Source organism: Trichomycterus rosablanca, chromosome 22 (assembly GCF_030014385.1).
Source record: "Trichomycterus rosablanca isolate fTriRos1 chromosome 22, fTriRos1.hap1, whole genome shotgun sequence".
In the NCBI taxonomy this organism is placed as follows: domain Eukaryota; kingdom Metazoa; phylum Chordata; class Actinopteri; order Siluriformes; family Trichomycteridae; genus Trichomycterus; species Trichomycterus rosablanca.
The window spans coordinates 8,700,231-8,723,200 of NC_086009.1; the positions used below are offsets into that span (position 1 = coordinate 8,700,231).

Consider the following 22,970-nt stretch of genomic DNA (forward strand, 5'->3'; position numbering starts at 1 on the left):
TGAAAACAACAATTTATATTTACTGAGTACAAAAAGTAGTATTATACTTAAGTATAATATAAAATAATATGGCATAAGTTTAGTTTAGTCCACTCTTGTTTTGTTTTTCTCAGAGAGTAACACATACCACTAGCACTGGCTAGCAATAGAGTTATCAGAGCACAGTTTAGGAGTAGCATGTGGTGACCAATGGTTATTTCCTTTTTGTCTTATCTACAGGAAACAAGTTTTCCTATAAGCCATTTTTTCACATCAGCCTCATCAGATATTGAATTAGACCATATGAAGCTTGTAATAATGAGGAAGTTCTACCACACAAACAGAAAGATGAAGGGGGCAAAGAACGCTCTTATGATTGCACTATGGATAACAGCAAGTCTTTTTACCCGTCACGTCAGTAGCTTGAACCTGGATTTGACTAACTACACTGAATATGCGGGGCAGGAGGGGAGCTATTTTGGCTTTTCTGTGGACTTTTATCAACCAGCCAACCAGGAGTAAGTGCTATTTTTGTCATTAGTACTTTCACAAGCGTTCAGATGTTTAATTAAGTAACAGTCCGGATACGTTTTGCTGTTCATTAAAATGTATTTTATAGCCAAAAATGTTAAATATTATATTTTTAACAAGCATTAAGAAACTTTAGCTTTATGTAGATAGATAGACCGACTAGGCATAACATTATGACCACCTTCTTAATATTGTGTTGGTCCCCTTTTGCTGCCAAAACAGTTCTGCAACTGTGATACACCGTGTATTCTGACACCTTTCTATCAGAACCAGCATTAACTTCTTCAGCAATTTGAGCTACCCCACGTGCATCAGTGAGCCTTGGCCGCCCATGACCCTGTCGCTGGTTTACCACTGGACCACTTTTGATAGATACTGACCACTGCAGATTGGGAACACCCCACAAGAGCTGCAGTTTTGGAGATGCTCTGACTCAGACAGACAGATTTATATATAGGTTGTATTAAAACATCACTTTTATACTGTAAAAATGTTGATTGAAATATAAATTAATCAATCAATTAGTTACATTATTTATTTATTTGTTAGTTTTGTATTGGCTTAAGGTATGTAAACTGTATTCCCTATCGTTTCCTTATAACATTTATTATTAGTAATAACATACAATATAAGGCCAAAATTGTGCGGACACCTCTCTTAATTATTAGGTTTAGGTGTTTTAGTCACATCAGTTGCTAACAAGTGCATAATAGTCAATTCAAGGTCAGTAAAGACATGATTTGACGAATTTAGTATGGAGAAACTCCAATTGCCTGCACAGAGCCCTGACACAAATTAGTTAAACCTATTTGGGATGAACTGGAACATTAAATGCGAACAAAAATGAAGGCTGTTATAACTGCACATTATTGCCCATGGTTTTAGAATTGGATGTCCTTCCAGCTGCTGGCCAGTTGTCCACATACTTCTGTATAGTTGTATATTTGTGAAAGTATATATTTTTTAAATTGGTAAGTAAAACACATTGTGATTTCTTTTAGGGTGAGTGTTATAGTGGGAGCTCCAAGAGACAATGTGGGACCTTCTCAGGGTGGCTCAGTGTACATCTGTCCAGGGACAACAACCAGAGGATCTTGTCAAAAATTACAGTTTGATCAAAAAGGTCAAGTGACCTACCTACCTATCTTATCTATCTATCCATCCATCTATCCATCTATCTATCTATCTATCTATCTATCTATCTATCTATCTATCTATCTATCTATCTATCTATCTATCCATCGTCTATCTATCTATCTATCCATCCATCCATCCATCTATCCATCCATTTGTCTATCCATCCATTCGTCTATCCATCCATCCATCCATCCATCCATCTATCTATCCATCCATTCATCTACTCTACCCATTTTATCTATCTATCTATCCATCCATTCGTCTATCTATCCATCCATCCATCCATCCATCTACTCTACCCATTTTATCTATCTATCTATCCATCTATCTATCTATCTATCTATCTATCTATCTATCCATCCATCCATCCATTCAGCCATCCATCTATCCATCCCTCCATTTATCTATATCTCCATCTATCTATCTATCTGTCTGTCTGTCTGTCGGTCTGTCGGTCTGTCTGTCTGTCTGTCTGTCTATCTATCTATCTATCTATCTATCTATCTATCTATCTATCTATCTATCTATCTATCTATCTATCTATCTATCTATCTATCTATCTATCTATCCATCCATCTATATCTATCTGTCAACCTTATCAACTTGTGTCTTGTTGCTGTGCTCAGTCTTACCATGGTGTAATTATTCCCATTGAATAATTGAAATACCTACTACTTTTACTAAGTCCAAAAGTCTTCATTTGAGCATTTTAGTACCTACTAGGTTAAATGGGCCTATTATGCATGGGCTACAACTTTTTTGGTGAATAAAGTTAATTAAATTAATTAAACAGTATTGCTAGAGTAATTATGTAATTGTTGTCAATTCTTTTGTAATATCACTGCATTTTTTTCCATGTTAAGTACATGGAACAGTGGTCTCTTACGAATATTAGATCTAGGAACTACCAAACAGCCATGACTTAGAAGTTGTTGGACCATGGATGGCACTGTTTACTGTCAAGCAAGCATTATATTGCCATTAGTTTAGAGGCTACCATGTATAACAGAAGCTCCTTATTTGCATTTGTTCCTGTTAGAAAATATCAACACCAAATACAGTTTGTTACTGATCATATGATCAAAAAAGCAGAGCCAAGGGTGTAACAGATTTACGAGCTCCAAATTCATTGCAAACTTCTAATAGTTTGGTTCTCACCGCTGTTTCACTGAGACAACTCTTTCTTGAACTTTTTAATGAGAGCAGTTCAAAGTCATGCTGGGAGAGAAGTAGACTTCCATTAAACTTGTGTTGTTTTTATTTGTAGATAATGAAAACATCACATTCAGTGATTTGTTCTTCATGGCTGATAAATCTAACCAGTGGCTGGGGGCTACAGTACGAGCTCACAACAGCTCCATACTGGTAAGTGGATCACTTGGTACACATCTGTGGACTTATTTATCAGTACAGTTCATTAACAAGTACAGAAAATAAAACTACTTGCTCAAGTCAAACAAAAATGAGTCTTTTTTTAGGTCAGGCATGGAAGGCAGTGCTAGTACGACCCCTTTTTAAAAGAGATCAGATGGACCTAAACTGTTATTTACCAATTTTTGTTCTCCCTGTTTTGTCTATCAAAAGTAACTAAAAAACTTGTAAATAAGCAACTCACAAAATGTTTAAATACGTATAATGTTTTATCTGATGCTAATCTGGTTTTAGATCTGGTTATGGTTGTGTCACTGCAACTCTTAAAGTTCTGAATGATATAGTTTCTGCTTTAGATTCTAAACAGTGTTGTGGAGCTATATTTATTGATCTATCTAAGGGTTTCAACACTTGATCATTCAACGCTTTTAGATAGGCTGGGAAGCATTGGGGTCTCGGATCACCCACTGGCGTGGTTTTCAATTTATCTTACGGATCAGGTGCAACTAGTTACATCAGAGCAATTTCTCTCACAACCTCTATCTTTTACTAAAGGTGTGCCTCAGGGTTTGATTTTAGGTCCAACATTATTTTCCATATATATAAACGACATCGTTTACTCTGTTAAAGACACATTTATCCATCTTTACACTGATGATACTGTTCTGTATGCTATTAGTCCATATCCAGCCAAGACTGAGGTTATGTGGTTTGGCAGGAAAGGTCTGTTTTAAGTCAGGTCTCTGAATATAAATATTTGGGTATATGGTTAGATAGCACGCTGACATTCTCATATCACATTAGGCTCTCTGTATAGAATGCGGGCCTCTCTTAGTCGATCTGCTAAACTGACCCTTGTTCAAATGACCATTATTCCCATGTTAGACTATGGTGACGTTTTATACAGGTCAGCCTGAAAAAGTGATCATCTGAAGCTTGATGTACTTTATCACTCTACCAATTTCTAAGACAGTTTTTAAGAAGCAAATTACAGGTATCTTAATTGATACATGCAGCTGTATGACAGATTAACTTTACACTGTTGTTGGGTGGTTTGACTATTTGTTGGTTTGTATTGTGATGATCGTTGTTTGTTTTCAGTGTCTTGTGTGATTTTGTTTGTACAATTGCATATTCTTTAAGAGGCTCTGCCTTTTGCCAGGCCACCATTGTAAATAAGAAGCTGGACTTAAGTCAGCAGGACTTAAATATAAAAAAATATTTAGCATGTGCTTTGCTGGGGCAAGTTTAGCTCTAATTAAGTGTTTCTGTTTCAGGCCTGCGCACCATTATTTCACTGGAATGTGGTTCAGGGTAACGACGAGGCCACGAATACACCGGTGGGAAACTGCCAGCTACTGAACATGATAACTAAAGAGGTTGCAAACTACGCCCCCTGTAGAGGCTATGAAGTGGAGGAAATGTACAGGAGAAAAGGAGGCTGTAAGGCTTGACTGGCTTTATTAAACTGGCTTTATTTCTGGAAAAGTCGAGGGAACCTTTTTTTAGCTGATAAAAGGACAAAGAAGTGACTTTTAATGTGTTGGTTGACCAGCTTATAAAGACACGTTTATAAAATATTCTAGTTACACCAGATTAAAACAATAAATAGGTGAATTGGCAGCAGGTATGGGTTTCATGGTTGGGTATAAAAGCTAAGTCCTAGCCAGCAAAAAGAGGTAATGGATCAAAATACCAAAATATAGATTTTTACCATCTACTGAACATAATATTGTGAAAAGATGTAAGGAATCCACAGAAATCTCAGATCGTATAGAGCAGGGGTGTCAAACTCATTTTCACCGAGGGCCACATCTGCATTATGGTGGCCCTCAAAGGCCCGATTGTAACGTATCCTGCTGTGATTGCAGTCTACCTTTTAAGTCTTGGACAATTTGTTGTTATTCTTGGAGGCTCAATTCTGTGTTTGGTGTCAGAATGCTAAATTTATACTGTATATTTATAATGTATGTCTACATTTTTATTGTACTCCTTTACCACAGACACGGCCTCATAACACAAGAGACGTAACGGTTTTTCTTCTTGATGCACAAACTTGTATTCACTTTCCCATCTTTGATTAAATTTCCTTCCTTGGGATTATTTGTAAATATTTCTCAACATCACTTGTTGGAAAACCGCCCCAGTTAAACGCTGATGTGGAAACACTGCCATCTAGTGGTGGGATGCGGTCACTTTGCGGGTCACAAAATCGGCATACTTTGTGGGCAATGCAGTTTATATATGACTGTAGTGTGTTTTAAGACAATCGTACGTTTTTTAAGCTCTCGCTGGCAACATAAAATTACAGTGGAGGCCGGATTTGACCCGCGGGCCTTGAGTTTGACACGTGGTATAGAGCAAGGCCAGAACTATTGAATGTGTGTCACCTTTGAGGACTCAGATGGCACTGTATGCTTGGAAGTATTTCAAAAAAGTCTTGTTAATGAGTCCACCACTGCATTGCAAGAAAAGCAACCAGAAACAGAGCCAAGTTTTGGTCTTAACTCATCCGGATGGATTGAAAGACAGTACAAACATGTCCTGTGATCAGATAACTCCACATTTAACTTGGTTTTAAGAACAGTACATGTTGAGCTCTCTGTGCCAAAAAGGCAGACTGTTACAGACTGTTATCAGCAATTATATGGTGGTGCATCAGTGCCCACAGCATAAGTAAGTTTATAATGGTTTATAATTAAATTTAAAAGAGACATCGTTTTCCAGGATGTTTATGATAATTCCAGTAAGATAATGCCATACTTAATTCTGTATGAGCAACAACAGACACAGAGTGGTTGTACTTGACTGGCCTGTCTACAGTCCAGATCTGTCTCCTGTTGAAACCGCAGGGCAAGAATCAGACAGATGTTGTTGCTTTAAGATGACTATACACAATGATGTATAATCAAATGTGTACTCTGCTGCTTTATACAGTCAGTCACTAGACAATATCGCTGTATTGCTGCATAACGTTGTTGCCGTGCTAATAAAGAGCAAGGCTTAGTCCTTCATTACATAATGATGTACTTTTATTAAGTATACTACTAACTTTATGACACATCTTACTACAAAATGCAACCCCATGAACCTACCACCATGAATTCTAAGGGGAAATAAATTCTAAGGGGATATTCCACCCAATGTAGTTGTATCCAATTACCCGATTGCATTACGCTTCCTCTCTACTGCTGCTGACCTCCACTCCTGACCGAGAAGAGTCGCGACTAACACACGCCCCCTCCGACACATGAGCAGTATCCGACTGCATCTTTTCAGCTGCACGAGGCGAGTTCATACGTAATTCAGTTTCGCACACTGAGAACCACGCACTGATCTCCATTATTCCTCGTCCCTGTGTGGGTGCCATCGATCAGCGAAAAAATCGGCTGGATGGCAGTATGAACAATGATTGGCTGTTGTTCAGGGTTAGGGGTAAAAAGTCGGATTATAGGTCCTCATAACTGGTGCAACTGCGGCCCCTGCTGGCTGACTGATGGTGCCTGCACAGGGCTGAGGAATAATGCTGATGGGGGTGTACCGGAGGGGGGCACATGTCAGTTGAGAGGTGTCCTCAGTCAGCGGTGAAGGGTCAAATCAGTATAGAGGATGCAATCAGGGTAACTGGACGCGACTAGACTGGGGGATAAAAATTGGGGGGAAAAGAGGGGAAAAAATATATTTAAAAAAAAGCAAGCAGAGGTCGTAATTGCATCAGTTGCATCGTAATTGTGGAACCCCCTCCAGCACCCTCCCTACGAACGAGCCAATCGTTTTTCGTGTAGGCGCCCAGCCTTCCGGTAGCAGAGCTGAGATTCGAACTCCTGTATCATAGATTTTAAAGGTGTAAAAATAAACACCTTACTCCATACATTTAAGTGCAAATTAAGGCAGGCCTTAAGGTATGGCCTGTATGGCCAAAAGTTCCAAAATCATGGGCCAATAGACATCCGCTCCTTTGTGTATATACTGTACCAGCATCCACTCTTCTAAAATAGTTGATTTTGTATCTATGGGAATGTAGTTAGAGCATTTGTGAGGGCAGGATGGTGAACAAGACCCGGCTCACAATTGACATTTCAATTCATCCACAAGGTAATTCAGTTAAGCGTAAGGCTTTGTGCATACCAGTGGAGGTCTATCCACACAAAACTCTTTCCCAAACTGTTGCCATACAGTTAAAAGCTTACACCGATTAGGCATAACATTATGACCACCTTCCCTAATATTGTGTTGGTCCCCCTTTTGCTGCCCCGTACACAACAAACTGTGATGCACTGCGATGAACCAGCATTAACTTCTTCAGCAATTTGAGCTACAGTAGCTCGTCTGTTGAATCGGACCACACGGGCCAGCCTTCGCTCCCCATGTGCACCAATGAGCCTTGGCCGCCCATGACCCTGTCGCCGGATTACCACTGTTCCTTCCTTGGACCACTTCTGATAGATACTGACCACTGCAGACCGGGAACACCCCACATATGCTCTGACTCAGTCAGAGCCCTCACTTAAATCTTTACGCTTGCCTATTTTTCCTGCTTCTAACACATCAACTTTGAGGATAAAATGTTCACTTGCTGCCTAATATATCCCACCCACTAACAGGTGCCCTGATGAAGAGATAATCAGTGTTATTCACTTCACCTGTCAGTGGTCATAAAGTTATGCCTGGTCAGTGTATAATTTGTTTACATAACCACCTAAACTCAACAATAAAAAGAGGCGTCCACTTAAGGCGCATAACAGCTTTCTTATTACTTTTTCAGTCGGAGACAGACGATACTGCGAAGCGGGATTCAGCTCGGACATAACCAAGGTACAAATTTCCATCCTAAACTCGACCCTATTCTTATCAGCCGCTCTACATTAAGACACCTCTACAGTCATTAACTGCACATGTCCTCTTTTTGCATGTTGATGTAGGATGGTAGAGTGGTTCTTGGTGCTCCGGGAGGCTACTTCTTCCAAGGTAATATATTTGTACATTAAAGAGGCTGTTTTTGTACATTATAGACTAATTTTAATTCAAAATTAACTAATAAAAATATAAAAGTATGTGGAACTGAAATAGATACATAAATAGAGACATATATTATTATTCACATGTTGAAAAGGTTGCACATAGTTTTTATTTTAGCTATGAATATTGCACATGGCAAACATTTTACATAGTGATTACTACACATAACGATTATTGCGCATTAAGACATTGCATATCCTCCTGAGGGTGGCGTGATGGCTCGGTGGGTAGCACTGTTGCCTCACAGCAAGGAGGTCCTGGGTTCAATCCCCAGGCGGGGCGGTCCGGGTCCTTTCTGTGCCGAGTTTGCATGTTCTCCCTGTGTCTGGGTGGGTTTTCTCTGGGTTCTCCTGACTTTCGACAGTAGGCGTTTTTGAGCCAGATCCGTGATAGGTGGGAGTCTGGCCCCTAATCACTTTCCTCAAGGCCTTTATTTCTGAGGTGTTGCAACTCTCTGACCTGATGAGGTAAAGATTCAGCAGTGGACATACAAATTATGCATCTGCACTGCTGTTTGTGTTAATAATTAGCTGACAAGTAACTCACTAGTAGAGTGACCACACATATTTTGCCCAGACTCCTTTTGGGACTTCAAAAGGCATCTGGATTGAATTTCTAAACTGAATCACTGGGCGCAAATCAGTAACACACACTGGATAGGACGTCAATACGTCTGGATAGGACGTCTGCCTAAACCTCAGACATAGTCAGTAATGTCGGTAGCCTGGCTAGCCAAAGGCACCCCTGGGGATTAGAAGCCTGCATTTTAGCAGGAGTTAGCTACTGTATATTAGTGTATATCTGCTTATATTATACATTTCTTTGGTCTTGTTACTGTTTATGTAACATAGTTGCATGGTTGGGCGGCTCATTGCCTCACAGCAAGAAGGGACTGGGTTTGATTCCCAAGCCTGGCAGGAAGAGTCCTTTCTGTGTAGAGTTTGTGTAGAGTCAATAGTAGAGCAACTGGAGCTACTAAAATTACCCTAAGTGTGTGTCTGCCCTGTGATGAACTGGCGACATCTCTGGGGTGTTTCCTTGCCTTTTGCCCAATGACTCAGACCCACCATAACCAGGACCAGGATAAAGCAGTGGTAAAGCAGACAAGGAATGAATGTGTTGAATGGTTTTAAAGGGATCTGTCAAATATCTACCCCCTACCAGCCACATTCTTACACATTGAGGTTTCACACTGACTCTTTAGGCACAACCTCCCACCCACCTAAGGCTTCTTTCTGCCTCATGCTGTCTATCTTTCTCTGTGTGTCATTTTCTTTAAGAACCTAAATATAGTTATCATACTCGGTAGGCTGCTGATATGGCAGTCGCCAATAATCAGAGCCAGACGTTTGGCCTTTGAGTCAATGTGGTTCTGAATGGCAGCTCTGTCATGATTTCTAGATTTCTATTATGTACAGTTTTTATTGTGACATAAAGGGCAGTCAGGTCTGTGATTATCATTTTGGCTGAACTTTTAAGGCATTTGGTGTCTATCCTATAAAATGCTCTTTTATTCAGTCACTGTTTCTTTGTTCATATTGCTTGTTTATGCTTAAACTGAGGTTTTACTCAGTGCCATTGTCAAACCCTCATCGGTAGTACTGAACCTCTTTGATACCTCACTTTCATTTAAACCTCACATCAAGTCTCTGGCTAAAAATGCCTTCTTACACCTTTGTAAGGTCCATGCTCAGCAGACAAGATGCTGAAACTCAGGTTCATTCTTTTATCACGTCCAGTCTTGACTAATGCAACTCACTTCTCATTGGCATTCCTAACAGAACCATCTGTTCACTTCAGTATGTCCAAATTTCTGCTGCTAGAATTCTATTACAGGTTAGAAAATTGACTCACATCACCCCTATTCTGTTCTGTATTTGTTACACTGGCTACCTGTTGCACAAGACATTCATTTTAAACTCCTCCTGCTCACCTACAAATCTTTGCATGGTCTTGCACCCCCTTATTTAAAAGAACTTATACACTTATACTGCCCTGCACGTCCTCTGGCCATCACTAATTTCAAACTGGTCTCGGCAGGGGGCAGATCTTTCAGTGTCATGGCCCCTAAACTATGGAAGTCTTTACCACAATCTCTTGGTTTTTTCCCAACTTAAAACATACCTTTATTACTATTACTACTACTACGACGACTACTACTACTACTACTACTACTACTACTACTACTATTATTATTATTATTATTATTATTATTATTACTATTATTACTATTATTATTATTATTACTGTAATTATTATTATCATTATTATAATTATGATAACTATTATTATTATTATATTACTATTATTATTGTTATTACTATTATTATTATAATTGTTATTATTTTTATGATTATTATTATTATTATTATTATATTACTATTATTATTATTATTATTACTATTATTACATTTACATTTTCAGCATTTAGCAGACGCTTTTATCCAACACGACTTACAATTATGACTACACTTTGAGCAATTGAGGGTTAAGGACTTTACTCAGGGGCCCAACAGTGGTGGTGGTGAGGCTTGAACTGGCAACCTTATGATCACTAGTCCAGCATCTTAACCACTAAGCTACCACTGCCCTGTTATTATTATTATTGTTATTATTATTATTATTATCATCATCATTATTATTATAAACACGACTAACAAGTCTTTTTTTTTATGCACCTTCATTATTATTATTATTGTTATTATTTTTTATTATTATTGTGATTATTTTATCATTATTTTTATTATTATTATTATTATTATTACTATTATCATTATTATTATTAACACGACAAACAAGTCTTATTTTTAATGCACTTACATTATTATTATTATTATTATTATTTTATCATTATTATTATTGTTATTATAATTATCATAATTACTATTATCATTATTATGATTACTATTATCATTATTATGATTACTATTATCATTACTATTATTACTATTATTATAATTATTATTATTATTATTAACATGACTAACAAGTCTTATTTTTTAATGCACTCTTGTCAGTCTTACTAAATTACTAATTGTAAGCTCTCAGTCAGCAATCAACCTAACAGAACTCATCTATGCAGCTTTTTTTTTTGTATTTATGTAGCGTTTGAGGTATGTCGTCCACCATCTGTGCATTACTGTATAACTTCTGAATCTTACCTCGAACACTAATACACACCCCTGTGTACTTTGGTACATTTGACTAAAGGAGCAAGATTATATTTTAGGTCAGATCATCACTGCACCTCTTCATGCCATCATGGCCAGTGGTGGGAGGTTTTCCCCATTCCACAATCTGAAAGAAGAGACTATGTCCACCGAGATGTTTTATCAGTATGACCTCTATCTGGGTAAGAAATCAAACAAAACTTGCTATTTTGCTACCATAATACAGTAGGTCCAGATTCAGATGTTAACTACTGTATCTTTTATCCAGGATACTCTGTGGCCACGGGTCAGTTCAGTGCCGACAGCATCCCAGGTAAGAACTGCCATTAAACATGGCAGACTCCTTTGCTAGCTAAGATATTGTGGTCTGCAAAGTGGGCAGGTCGTGCCCCGCTACTGAAGAGTGACATGAAGTCCACACCTTCAAGAATTGAAAGAATTGAAACAATACTGTTGCTAAAAAGCCACAAACAAGAAGGGAATAAATGCAAATAAAGGACGTGGCCAAAATAACAGAAACAAAATGATAGAACAGAAATGATAACTGGTTGTCTACAGTATATTTGCTTGCAAAGAAGGCTGGCCCAACAGACGAGCTACTGTAGCTCAAATTGCTGAAGAGGTTAATGCTGGTTCTGAAAGAAAGGTGTCTCCATACAGGGCCAGGGCTGTTTTGGCAGCAAAATGGGGACCAACACAATATTAGAAAGGTGGTCATAATGTTATTAGTTGATTGATATTACTGATATTACTTGTTTTTTGATGTACTTGTACTGAGCAATGACAAAGTTCTATCTATCTATCTATCTATCTATCTATCTATCTATCTATCTATCTATCTATCTATCTATCTATCTATCTATCCTTCTATCTATCTATCTATCTATCTACAGTATCTATCTATCTATCCTTCTATCTATCTATCTATCTATCTATCTATATATTATCTATCTATCCATCTATTTATCTATTATCTATCTATCTATATATCTATCCATCTATCTATGGCAATAAGGTGCACAAAGAACCCTTTACAACCAAGACAAGGTTTAATGATATATTTTTTTGTTTCTAGATTATGTTGTTGGTGCCCCACTTGATCAGAACAGTGCAGGCTCTGTACGTACACTCACACTGGCTATTATTTCATGTGTGTTTAGTATTTATTTAGAACCCTATCAAATAATAGTGTACTACATCATTTTGTTTTAGGTTAAAATCTTCAGTGGAGCTGCAGTCCACCCCAAAATCATAATCACTCTAAATGGCTATCAGGTGGGTAACATCACTGATGAAATCTGTTGAATTTGTAGCTGAATTGAGCTTAATTAAATGGCTAATAACTATAAACAAAAGTCCATGTGCTTTGGGAGCCAGGCTGAATATTCAATTTTTTTTTAATAATGTACCCTACTTGTTAAATATAACACATTTAAACTGTGTCTTTGTGTGTCCTTCACAGATATCTTCTTATTTTGGCCACTGTGTTGCTGTAACTGACATCAACAGGGATGGGTAAATCATGTAATTAATAATGTTCTGAACACCCCACAGCCAAACATCTCATTTTTTTTTATAGAATGGCTTTATTTGTCATATATACATATACAGGTGTATAGTACAACAAAACACAGGACAGAGAACAGGATCAGCCATTGTACGGCACTCCTGGAACCAACAGGGTTAAGGGCCTTGCTCAAGGGTCCAACAGTGGCTGCATGACAGAGCTGGGATTCAAACTCTCAACCTTTCAATTGATAGCCCAAAGTTCTTCCCACTAGGCTACCACTGTCCCACTGGCTTATTGCAGAAACCATTGGTAGTCACAGCGTGTTGGTACCTAAAAGGTTTTTCCTCCAGATTATAAAACATGACTAAGAGGATTTCCTACCATTTAGCCCTATAAGCATTTGTAAAAAAACTACACTCAATATACACCGATCAGGCATAACATTGATGATCACCTTTCTAATATTGTGTTGGTCCCCCTTTTCCTACCCCATACACAATAAACTGTGATGCACTGTGTATTCTGACACCTTTCTATCAGAACCAGCATTAACTTCTTCAGCAATTTGAGCTACAGTAGCTCTTCTGTTGGATCGGACCACACTGTTAGATACTGACCACTGCAGACCGGGAACACCCCACAAGAGCTGCAGTTTTGGAGATGCTCTGACCCAGTCGTCTAGCCATCACAATTTGGCCCTTGTCAAACTCGCTCAAATCCTTACACTTGCCCATTTTTTCTGCTTCTAAGACATAAACTTTGAGTATAAAATGTTCACTTGCTGCCTAATATATCTCACCTACTAACAGGTGCCGTGATGAAGAGATGATCAGTGTTATTCACTTCACCTATCAGTTGTCATAATGTTATGCCTGGTTGGTGTATATACTCAATTCTCCTGTGCACCTGTACTCTGCAATATTTAATCTCCGATCAGCCGTAGAGTCTTTGCTCTTTGCTTTGACAGAGTTAGGAAGGGGGGAAGGTAGACAGAATTTTAAAAACAATGCAATGCATTTTTACCCGCGTCATCGTACATTTTAAGCCATGAGCAAAAATGCTTCTTTAAGCAATCCCAAAAGGTGGAAATAATATGGCGCTAAATCCAGACTATAAGCTCTCTCTCCGTCTCTCAGACAAGGGCTCTAGGAAGATGCACCTCAAGCCAGGTTATTCACTGAATAGATATCTTGTTACGCAAACATCCAAATGAAGCAGGCAGAAGTTTTGCCACAAAGGAAAACTATTACCTATGCAGTAGTGTCTGTGTGTATTGGTACCAGTCACACTAATATTTTGCATTGGTGAAGTTGTGTTTTTAATTTGATAATCGTTGTCTTCTTGTCCTCTATAGGAAGGACGATATCCTGGTTGGCGCTCCTCTCTTCATGGAGCACCTCTCGACTCAGAAGTTGCGGGAAGTGGGCCAGGTTTATGTTTACCTGCAGAGAGATGGATACAGCTTCTCTCCGAAACCTGAGCAAACTTTATCTGGCACTCACACCTACGGGCGCTTCGGCATCTCTATCGCCCCTCTGGGAGACATTGATTATGATGGCTTTAATGGTAAGAAGCTGCTGAAGGATATACTATCATAGTGTGCTATACTCGCTCACTTTCTTAACCGCTTATCCAATTAGGGTCGCAGGGTCATGCTGGAGCCTATCCCAGCTTTTCAGTGGGCGTAAGGCACACAGTAACACCCTGGACGGGGCGCCAATCCATCGCAGGGCAGACACACACACCCATTCACCTATAGGGCAATTCAGTGTCTCCAATTAACCTGACTGCATGGTTTTTTTTTGGACTGTGGGAGGAAATCGGAGCTCCCGGAGGAAACCCACACAGACACGGGGAGAACATGCAAACTCCGCACAGAAAAGACCCAGACTGCCCTGCCTGGGGATCAAACCCAGGACCTTCTTGCTGTGAGGCGACAGTGCTACCCACCGAGCCACCGTGCCACCCTAGTGTGCTATAGTGCTACAAAATGTAAATATAGGTAAGGATGTATTACAACAGACTTAAAAGTTGTGGACGGGGTCTTCGACACTGTGTAAGGATCCTGGTTAGTAGCCCGAGGTGCCTGTACAGAGGTGGAGGAATGCGGGGTGAGTAAACTGGTGAGTGGCTCTCCATACGTGAGACTGGCCTCATGCACGAATCCACCGAAGTATGGGCAAATAAGAAGGGGTCAGTGGATTGCACATGCATGGGAGGGAGCATGTTTCAGGCAAATATACCCTCCTCAGGTGTAATCAGGGTCTCCAGGAGCAGAAGACTAATTGGCTATGCTAAATTGGGAGAAAAAGGGGTCGAAATGCATAAACAAAATAGCAATAATTACAATAATAATAATAATAACAATACTTGTACTAAAAATGGTCAAAGTAAAGATATTTAGTTTAAAACCTACACTGGTCAAACATGCTAAACTGTGCAACTTTTAATAGTCTGCCTTCAGAGTTAATTTAGCTCCACAGCAGCTCATTTTTCCTCTTTAGTTACGTTATTGTGCCTTATTTGAGGAACCAGAGGTTTAGAATGATCTCATTTTTTACACTGCCAGTAAACTAGGTACCCGAGTGTGTCACATTTGCAAAGCGATGGTTCAAATGGTCTGCTATGTGGGTAAATAAGAATGATTTAGCAACTGTCTACCTTCTGTTTGGTCTTCATTAGTCTTTAAAACCTATAATGCTGTTGGGTTAATCCTAAGCAGATGTGGAAACAGTAGAATAAACACATTTTATACGTAAATCTACTAGTGCTTTAAAAGTTAAAGATCATTTTAAAAGTTAACCAAATAATAATCTAAGAGTAGGAGCTTCGTTCTCAAACTACAAAGCGTGGTCAACTGTTGACACTGTGACCGCCAGCTTTTAATTTTGACCTTGACAAAGAGAATAATCTATGGACTTTTAACTGCTTTACATTCTTTTCATTCGATGTTTGTCATTGTCATTTGGCACTGTTAGGTAAAATATCAAGGAGTCTATAAACTTTTAGTGACCTTCTCCTCTGGCCTCTGTGTTGCAACAGAGGTGCTCATTTTAGTAATAGCTAACCACAGCACCGGTTTTAACAGGTTTTATTCCCCCCTCCGAATGGTAACAACCCCAATACCCCTAACCATTAACTTGGTTTTTAGCAAGGCTTACATCCTCATATACACCTGTTATCTCCAACTATTTAAACTCCCTTCTTAATACAATAAACTGAAAGCTTACTCTGAGTGTCTATGTGTGATGAGTTTCTTCCTGTGCTGCTCTCCGGATTTGAAGGCCTTTTTCAAATGACTCTGAAGTAGAAGATCTGAATGCCAAGATTTCTATATGATCTCTTAATGTTCTAATGGGCACCCAGGTGGATATTCCACTTGAACTCTTCAAGTTTGAATCTCAGTTCTGCTACTGGTCAGCTCGGCATCCCCTAGCAGGCACAATTGGCAGTGCCTACAGCAGGCAAACTTGGCTTCTAGTCTGCTGCGTGGGAAAAGACCGGATTAACAGGGTATGGGGACTTCGAGACTGTGTAGGGACGCTGGTTAGTAGCCCAAGGAATGCGGAGATCAGTGTGTGATTATTAAGCGTCCAGAGTTGTACAGTCTGATGACTGCAAAAAGAAATGGCCTATGGAAGCGTTCCTTCCTGCATCGGGGCAGTCTGCTGATCAGTGTTCTCCTCTGTCACTGCAATTATGAAGAACCCTTCCAATACACTTCATAAAACACTACAGACACCTTTGCCAGCATTCGCCTCTATGCCACCATCTCCACTGTGTCCAGTTTCACACCCAGTACTGAGCCGGCCTTGTTCTTGTTAAGTCTTGTTGAGTCCTTTTGGCATCCTTGGCTGTAATACTGCTGCCCCAGCACACGATGGACTCCACAGACTCATAGAAAGTTCACAGCAGCTTGTCCCTCACAAAGTATAGAGAAACCTTAGCGGCCTGACCAGCGCTCGTCCCTTAACCTTATATTTGATACATAATAACATAAGCCCGGTCTTTTCATTAAACATATTTTGACCTGAATGTACTCAAGTGAAAACTGGGTGACACTAAATTAATGGTCATGGTTTTGGTTACTCTTGGCCAAAGAGTGGCATGGCGCACAGCAGGAAGTGCTGGTACCTCAGATCTCTAGAGTCTTTGGTTCACTAGCATATTTGCAACCATACGTTTATTCTGTCATAGTTTAATTCTTATTCAATAAGAGATGTACCTTAAAGCATGACCTCTTTTTGATTTCAGATGTAGCAGTGGGGGCACCAGGCTCTGGTGAAGGAGGGTTGGTGTTTATCTTCATGGGACAGACTGATGGTTTGAACCCAAAATATGCACAGGTCATAGAAAGCCCTTTTTCTTCTCCCAAACTATCTCCAGCATTCGGCTTCAGCATGAGAGGAGGCACAGACCTCGACGACAATGGACACCCAGGTCTTTGTTTCAAGGCTGTTCCTTTATTTAACAGTAAAACGCCAGTAAAACTGTAATAATTGTGCATTTTTACTGGATTTTATCATTTACAGAGCCGACTTACCTAGCTGTTTCCTTCTATTTACTTTACTTCTTATAACATTATAGGATTTTTTTGAGAGGAAACGTTCATTCAGGTCTGGCCCTGATTAGCTTAAAGTGTACCTCAGTTTATGTTTCAAATGTATTGAAACATCAAGCTTCAGCATCAGTACAGAAAACCCTGCTCATTCTCAGAAGTGTCTCTTAATTCAATTTCCTTTGTTTAGCCTTTAACAATTATTATTTTTGTGAAGCAAAATTGACAACTCAAGTTGTAGACTTCTAATGGACGAGTAAAATGCAATATTAGTAATAATACAACTCTGATGACATATCAATGAATCCTTAACTTAAGGAAGATTTGAGAAATTTAAAATACTCACTGTCCATTTTATCTAGCTGCACTGACCATATAGAAGCACTTTGTAGTTCTACAATTACTGACTGTAGTCCATCTGTTTCTCTGCATGCTTTGTTAGCCCCCTTTCATGCTGTTCTTCAATGGTCAAGACCCCCACAGGACAACCACAGAGCAGGTATTATTTGGGTGGTGGATCATTCTCAGCACTGCACTGACACTGACATGGTGGTGGTGTGTTAGTGTGTGTTGTGCTGGTATGAGTGGAACACCTCACTGTCACTCCTGGACTGAGAATAGTTTACCAACTAAAAACATCCAGCCAACAGCGCCCCGTGGGCAGTGTCCTGTGACCACTGATGAAGGTCTAGAAGATGACCAACTCAAACAGCAGCAATAGATGAGCGATCGTCTCTGACTTTACATCTACAAGGTGGACCGACTAGGTCGGAGTGTCTAATAGAGTGGACAGTGAGTAGACACGGTATTTAAAAACTCCAGCAGCACTGCTGTGTCTGATCCACTACCATGTCAGTGTCACTGCAGTGCTGAGAATGATCCACCACCTAAATAATACCTGCTCTGTAGTGTTCCAGTGGGGGTCCTGACTATTGAATAACAGGGTGAAAGCAGGCTAAAAAGGTATGTAAAGAAACAGATGGACTACTGTCAGTAATTGTAGAACTACAAAGTGCTCCTATATGGTAAGTGGAGCTGATAAAATGTAGAAACCAGGAGGTGGTTTTAATGTTATGGCTAATCTGTGTATATAGAACCTTTCACAGTACAGGACAGAAAGTGTCATGAAATAAATTAAATACAAGTATTCTTAAATCTCATTGGTCGCTTTGCCTCCCTGCTTCACTTTTTTGCATCACTGTTCCCGTCCACTTCACATTCATAGAATTTACTCAGCCTTTGTGACCTTAAGGTATCAGTCTGTAACAGTCACTGTAATCGGGTTACGCTCACTGCTGCAGTTCTGAAAACCTCGTACCTATTAGTTTCCCCCCTGAGTTTACTTTCCAACCCAAGGACAAAAGGTTATTCTCTTTCTCTTCAGAGATTAAGTTGGTTTAAGCAACATGGCAGTGCCACTGCTAGAAAAGGTGCTATTGCTCCATCTCTTACCCCGTGGACATTGTCAGAAAGCATTGCCATGTCTGTTTGAGGACCAGGACCCTGGTCACACACCTCCTACGCACTTTTTCTGACCTTTCTGAGAAGTTTTCTCCAGATACAGCTCTTCTCACTTTTTGGATACTTTTATTGCGCTTGGGTGGGCAGCAATCCATTACAGTAGCCCACCACCATGGAGACCTGACTCCTAGTCGTAGTTGTGCCACCTGGTTGGGTTGAGAGGAAAGGCCAAACATAGCTGAAGTATAGTTTCTACCTCTGTATTTTGGTTTGTTCCTTTAATGGTTAGTGAAATAAAGACCCAGATGGCTTCACTTGTCAGAAGGGGCCTGTGCTAGTCTGCTGTTGGCTATTATGGTGGCCATGCATGTGGTAGAGGTAGACAATGCAATTGGGGAAACCAAAGTTTCATCTACCAGCTTCGTTTAGCTCAAGGGATACTTTGCAGCTCATGATACGACAGTGTGACACACATTTCTGCCCAAATATTAAAAATAAAAAAAAACAGTTGAGAAGCACCGGTGTAGCTGTTGTTTTTAATTATGATTTATTTTCTCAACAGATCTTATTGTTGGAGCATGGGGTGCGGACAAAGTAGCAATCTACAGGTGAGATCTAAATGCTCTATATACACCGATCAGCAATAACATTAAAACCACCTCCTTGTTTCTACACTCACTGTCCATTTTATCAGCTCCACTTACCATATAGAAACACTTTGTAGTTCTACAATTACTGACTGTAGTCCATCTGTTTCTCTACATGCTTTCTTAGCCCCCTTTCATGCTGTTCTTCAATGGTCAGAACAGGTATTATTTGACACTAACATACACTGACACGGTGGTGTGTTAGTGTGTGTTGTGCTGGTATGAGTGGATCAGACACAGCAATGCTGATGGAGTTTTTAAACACCTCACTGTCCCTGCTGGACTGAGAATAGTCCACCAACCAAAAATATCCAGCCAACAGTGCCCCGTGGAAAGCGTCCTGTGACCACTGAAGAAGGTCTAGAAGATGACCAACTCAAACAGCAACAATAGATGAGCGATCGTCTCTGACTTCACATCTACGAGGTGGACCAACTAGGTAGGAGTGTCTAATAGTGTGGACAGTGAGTGGACACGGTATTTAAAAACTCCAGCAGCACAACACACACTAACACACCACCACCATGTCAGTGTCACTGCAGTGCTGAGAATGATTCACCACCTAAATAATACCTGCTCTGTGGTGGTCCTGTGGGGGTCCTGACCATTGAAGAACAGGGTGAAAACAGGCTAAAAAGGTATGTAGAGAAATAGATGGACTACAGTCAGTAATTGTAGAACTACAAAGTGCTTCTATATGGTAAGTGGAGCTGATAAAATGGACAGGGGTCAGCATGGGCACTCTGACTGGTCTGCATACGCAACAAACTGCGATGCACTGCGACACCTTTCTATCAGAACCAGCATCGTCAAAGATGAATTTCTGTCTTAGTTTGAGATGGACAATAAAGATTATCTATCTATCTATCTATCTATCTATCTATCTATCTATCTATCTATCTATCTATCTATCTATCTATCTATCTATCTATCTATCTATCTATCAATCATCTATCTATCTATCTAACTTCTTCTGAAATTCCATTTTGGTGTAATACCTTGAATATGGTTGATCCATGAATGTGCACTTTAGTCGTAGCTATTGATTTCTGCTAATTGATTGACAACTAATTGATTGACAACTAATTGAATGCCAATCGAACATGTTTAGTTCAAATGGGCAACCCCTACATAGACAACTCTGTGGTTGTTTAGACATCTTTTTGCAACAGCATGTGAACATTTTTACATTAAGTGAATAATTGGTTTGATTTTACCAGAGCGAAGGCTGTAGTGCGGACCGAAGCCCAGCTTTCCTTTCTGCCTGATTTCCTACAGCCTGATGAAAAACACTGTACTGTTGGGGACAATCTGGTAGCCTGGTAAGTATCCTGAGAAATGATGTATTCCCACAGATCATAATTAAGTACATTTTACATCATTCGGCGCTCTCTCGCATTGCTGGAACACATGGAACGCACTTGATTCGCTAAAAGCATTTGCAGGCGGATTTAAAGTGGAATATGTCAATATTGAATTTGAAATTTGCCAGTCTTTTATACCATATGTAGTTTTTTTTTGAAAGGTTGTGATCCAGGCCGTGAGGCCACCAGCCAACCCAACATGCTGTTCTGTAAAGCTCATAAGATGACAAAATCATATTATCGACATAATACAGCTTTTCATATGAATACCCTGAAAATTACATCCATATGTGCTGGATGAAACTCACATTTCCAAACTATGGGTATTAATATGTAGTTACATTTGGTTTCTCTTATATGCTGTAATGCTGTAGCTTCTACTATTGGTGTATGGCTGTAGAGACTGGTTTCTAAGCTTTTTCACCCGATTTTGGAGCATGACTGTAGGAAATCACTGTCATTCGGACACATGAACACTATCGAGTCAGGCAGTGGTGGGTTATTAAGCTTTGCATTTAACGTTTCAGTTCCTCATAAAAGTGTTTAATGGATTTCAGGTCCGGGAACTGTAGCTGGAGGTAAATTCTGTGGCACCAGACAATGAGCTTGTTAAACGTTAAATTCCAGAACCATAAGTTATAATATGACGTTGACCTTGGAATCTCAGCTCTGCCTTCTGATTGGGCTGGGCAGCTGCATTAACAACGATTGGCTGTTGTTCATAGGGTTAGGGGTAAAAAAGTCAGTGGTGCGACTGCGGCCCCTGCATGGCTGACTGATGGCGCCTGCATAGGGCTGAGGAATAATGCTGATGGGGGTGTGGCCCTCCATAAACAGTGCCCATCGGTGTACGAACTCGACTCGTGCAGGTGAAAAATGCAGTCTGTACTGACTGTACGTGCCGGAGGGGGCGTATGTCAGTTGAGAGGCGTCCTCAGTCAGCGGTGAAGGGTCGAATCAGTATAGAGGACGCAATCGGGGTGATTGGACACGACTAGATTAGGGGAGAAAATTGGGGGGGGAATAGAAAAAAAAATACAATTCTAACCAACTCGTCAGTTCGAAACTCAGCGCTGCCATCCGGCTGGGCTGGGCAGCTACATGAACAACAATTTGCTTGTTGTTCATACAGGGTGGGAGCCAACAGGGACCTCATAACTGATGCAATTACAACCTCTGCTGGCTGATTTATGGCGTCTGCACAGAGTCGAGAAAGAATGCGTTGATCAGGGTGTGGCTCTCCGTACACAAATCTGCATATGAACTCACCTTGTGCAGGTGAAAAAAAATGCAGTCTACTGTCTACTGCACACGTGTCGGAGGGGGTGTGTGTCAATCTCGCTCTCCTCAATCAGAAGTGGAGATCAGCATCAGTAGAGAGGAAGCATAATGCAATCGAGTAATCGGATACGACTAGATTGGGAGGGAAATTGGGAAAATTTTATAGTTTAATTATCAAGATTATTAAAGGCTTTAAGAATCTATATCCATAAGCAGCAAGGTCAAAAAACTATACTGAATGCAGGCTTTTGTAATTAATAAACTGGATAATGCTTCAGAAAACCCTTATCAGTAAACACAGTTCATCATTGCATCTACAACTGCAAGGTAATACTCCACCATGCAAAGCAGAAGTAATGTATCAACATCCAGAAATGTCACCAGCTTCTCTGAGCTCATGCTTGTTCTAAACTGTAAAGCAAAACTGTGGCCACAACAAAGAAACAACTAAAGAACCCCACCAAACTCCACACGTTTGCAAGTGACCCCTATAAATGTCAGGAAAGGCAGGTGGAGATGCTCTTGAGAAGGTAGGAGAGCTACTGAGAACTGGGTTGTCACCAATGCCAGCTACTCAATCCACCGACAATTGATAACTCAAGCTCTCAGAAAAGAACTAAGGCAGGGAACCGGCCATGGCTAAAAGTAGGATAAAGACAAACTGCCACTCCTACACCTAATGCCTTTTGAGTTCATGATGGAGCTCAGGTAGCAGCCAAAAAGATCTAGAGAAGTGGTAAGAGAGCATGTGGTAAGATAATGAGCAAGCATCGAGCTGGCTAACAAAGCAGTGAATTATTGCTTGATGAGGCACAGAGACTGCCGGTTAACTGAGCCAGCACTATAAGTCATCCGAGCCTCTATGCACCCTGCTGGCTCATAATGGAATGGCAGGTGGCCATGATACTGTAATCCACACCCCACATCACCAATCCAACACGT

The 22,970-nt window shown here is 40.1% G+C and overlaps 1 protein-coding gene across 1 annotated transcript in view; it reads left to right on the forward strand.

Annotated features, from left to right (window-relative positions):
- The first annotated feature begins 327 nt into the window (after positions 1 to 327).
- itga2b (integrin, alpha 2b) overlaps positions 328 to 22,970 on the forward strand; it is a 57,337-nt gene continuing 34,694 nt past the window's right edge. The window contains exons 1-15 of the mRNA XM_063018851.1: positions 328 to 497; positions 1,512 to 1,633; positions 2,915 to 3,012; positions 4,296 to 4,461; positions 7,784 to 7,833; positions 7,941 to 7,986; positions 11,267 to 11,389; positions 11,476 to 11,520; positions 12,283 to 12,326; positions 12,420 to 12,482; positions 12,670 to 12,722; positions 14,072 to 14,283; positions 16,972 to 17,157; positions 19,299 to 19,344; positions 20,604 to 20,705. Of these exons, the coding sequence (XP_062874921.1) occupies positions 328 to 497; positions 1,512 to 1,633; positions 2,915 to 3,012; positions 4,296 to 4,461; positions 7,784 to 7,833; positions 7,941 to 7,986; positions 11,267 to 11,389; positions 11,476 to 11,520; positions 12,283 to 12,326; positions 12,420 to 12,482; positions 12,670 to 12,722; positions 14,072 to 14,283; positions 16,972 to 17,157; positions 19,299 to 19,344; positions 20,604 to 20,705 (1,526 nt within the window). The remainder of the gene's footprint in view (positions 498 to 1,511; positions 1,634 to 2,914; positions 3,013 to 4,295; positions 4,462 to 7,783; positions 7,834 to 7,940; positions 7,987 to 11,266; positions 11,390 to 11,475; positions 11,521 to 12,282; positions 12,327 to 12,419; positions 12,483 to 12,669; positions 12,723 to 14,071; positions 14,284 to 16,971; positions 17,158 to 19,298; positions 19,345 to 20,603; positions 20,706 to 22,970) is intronic.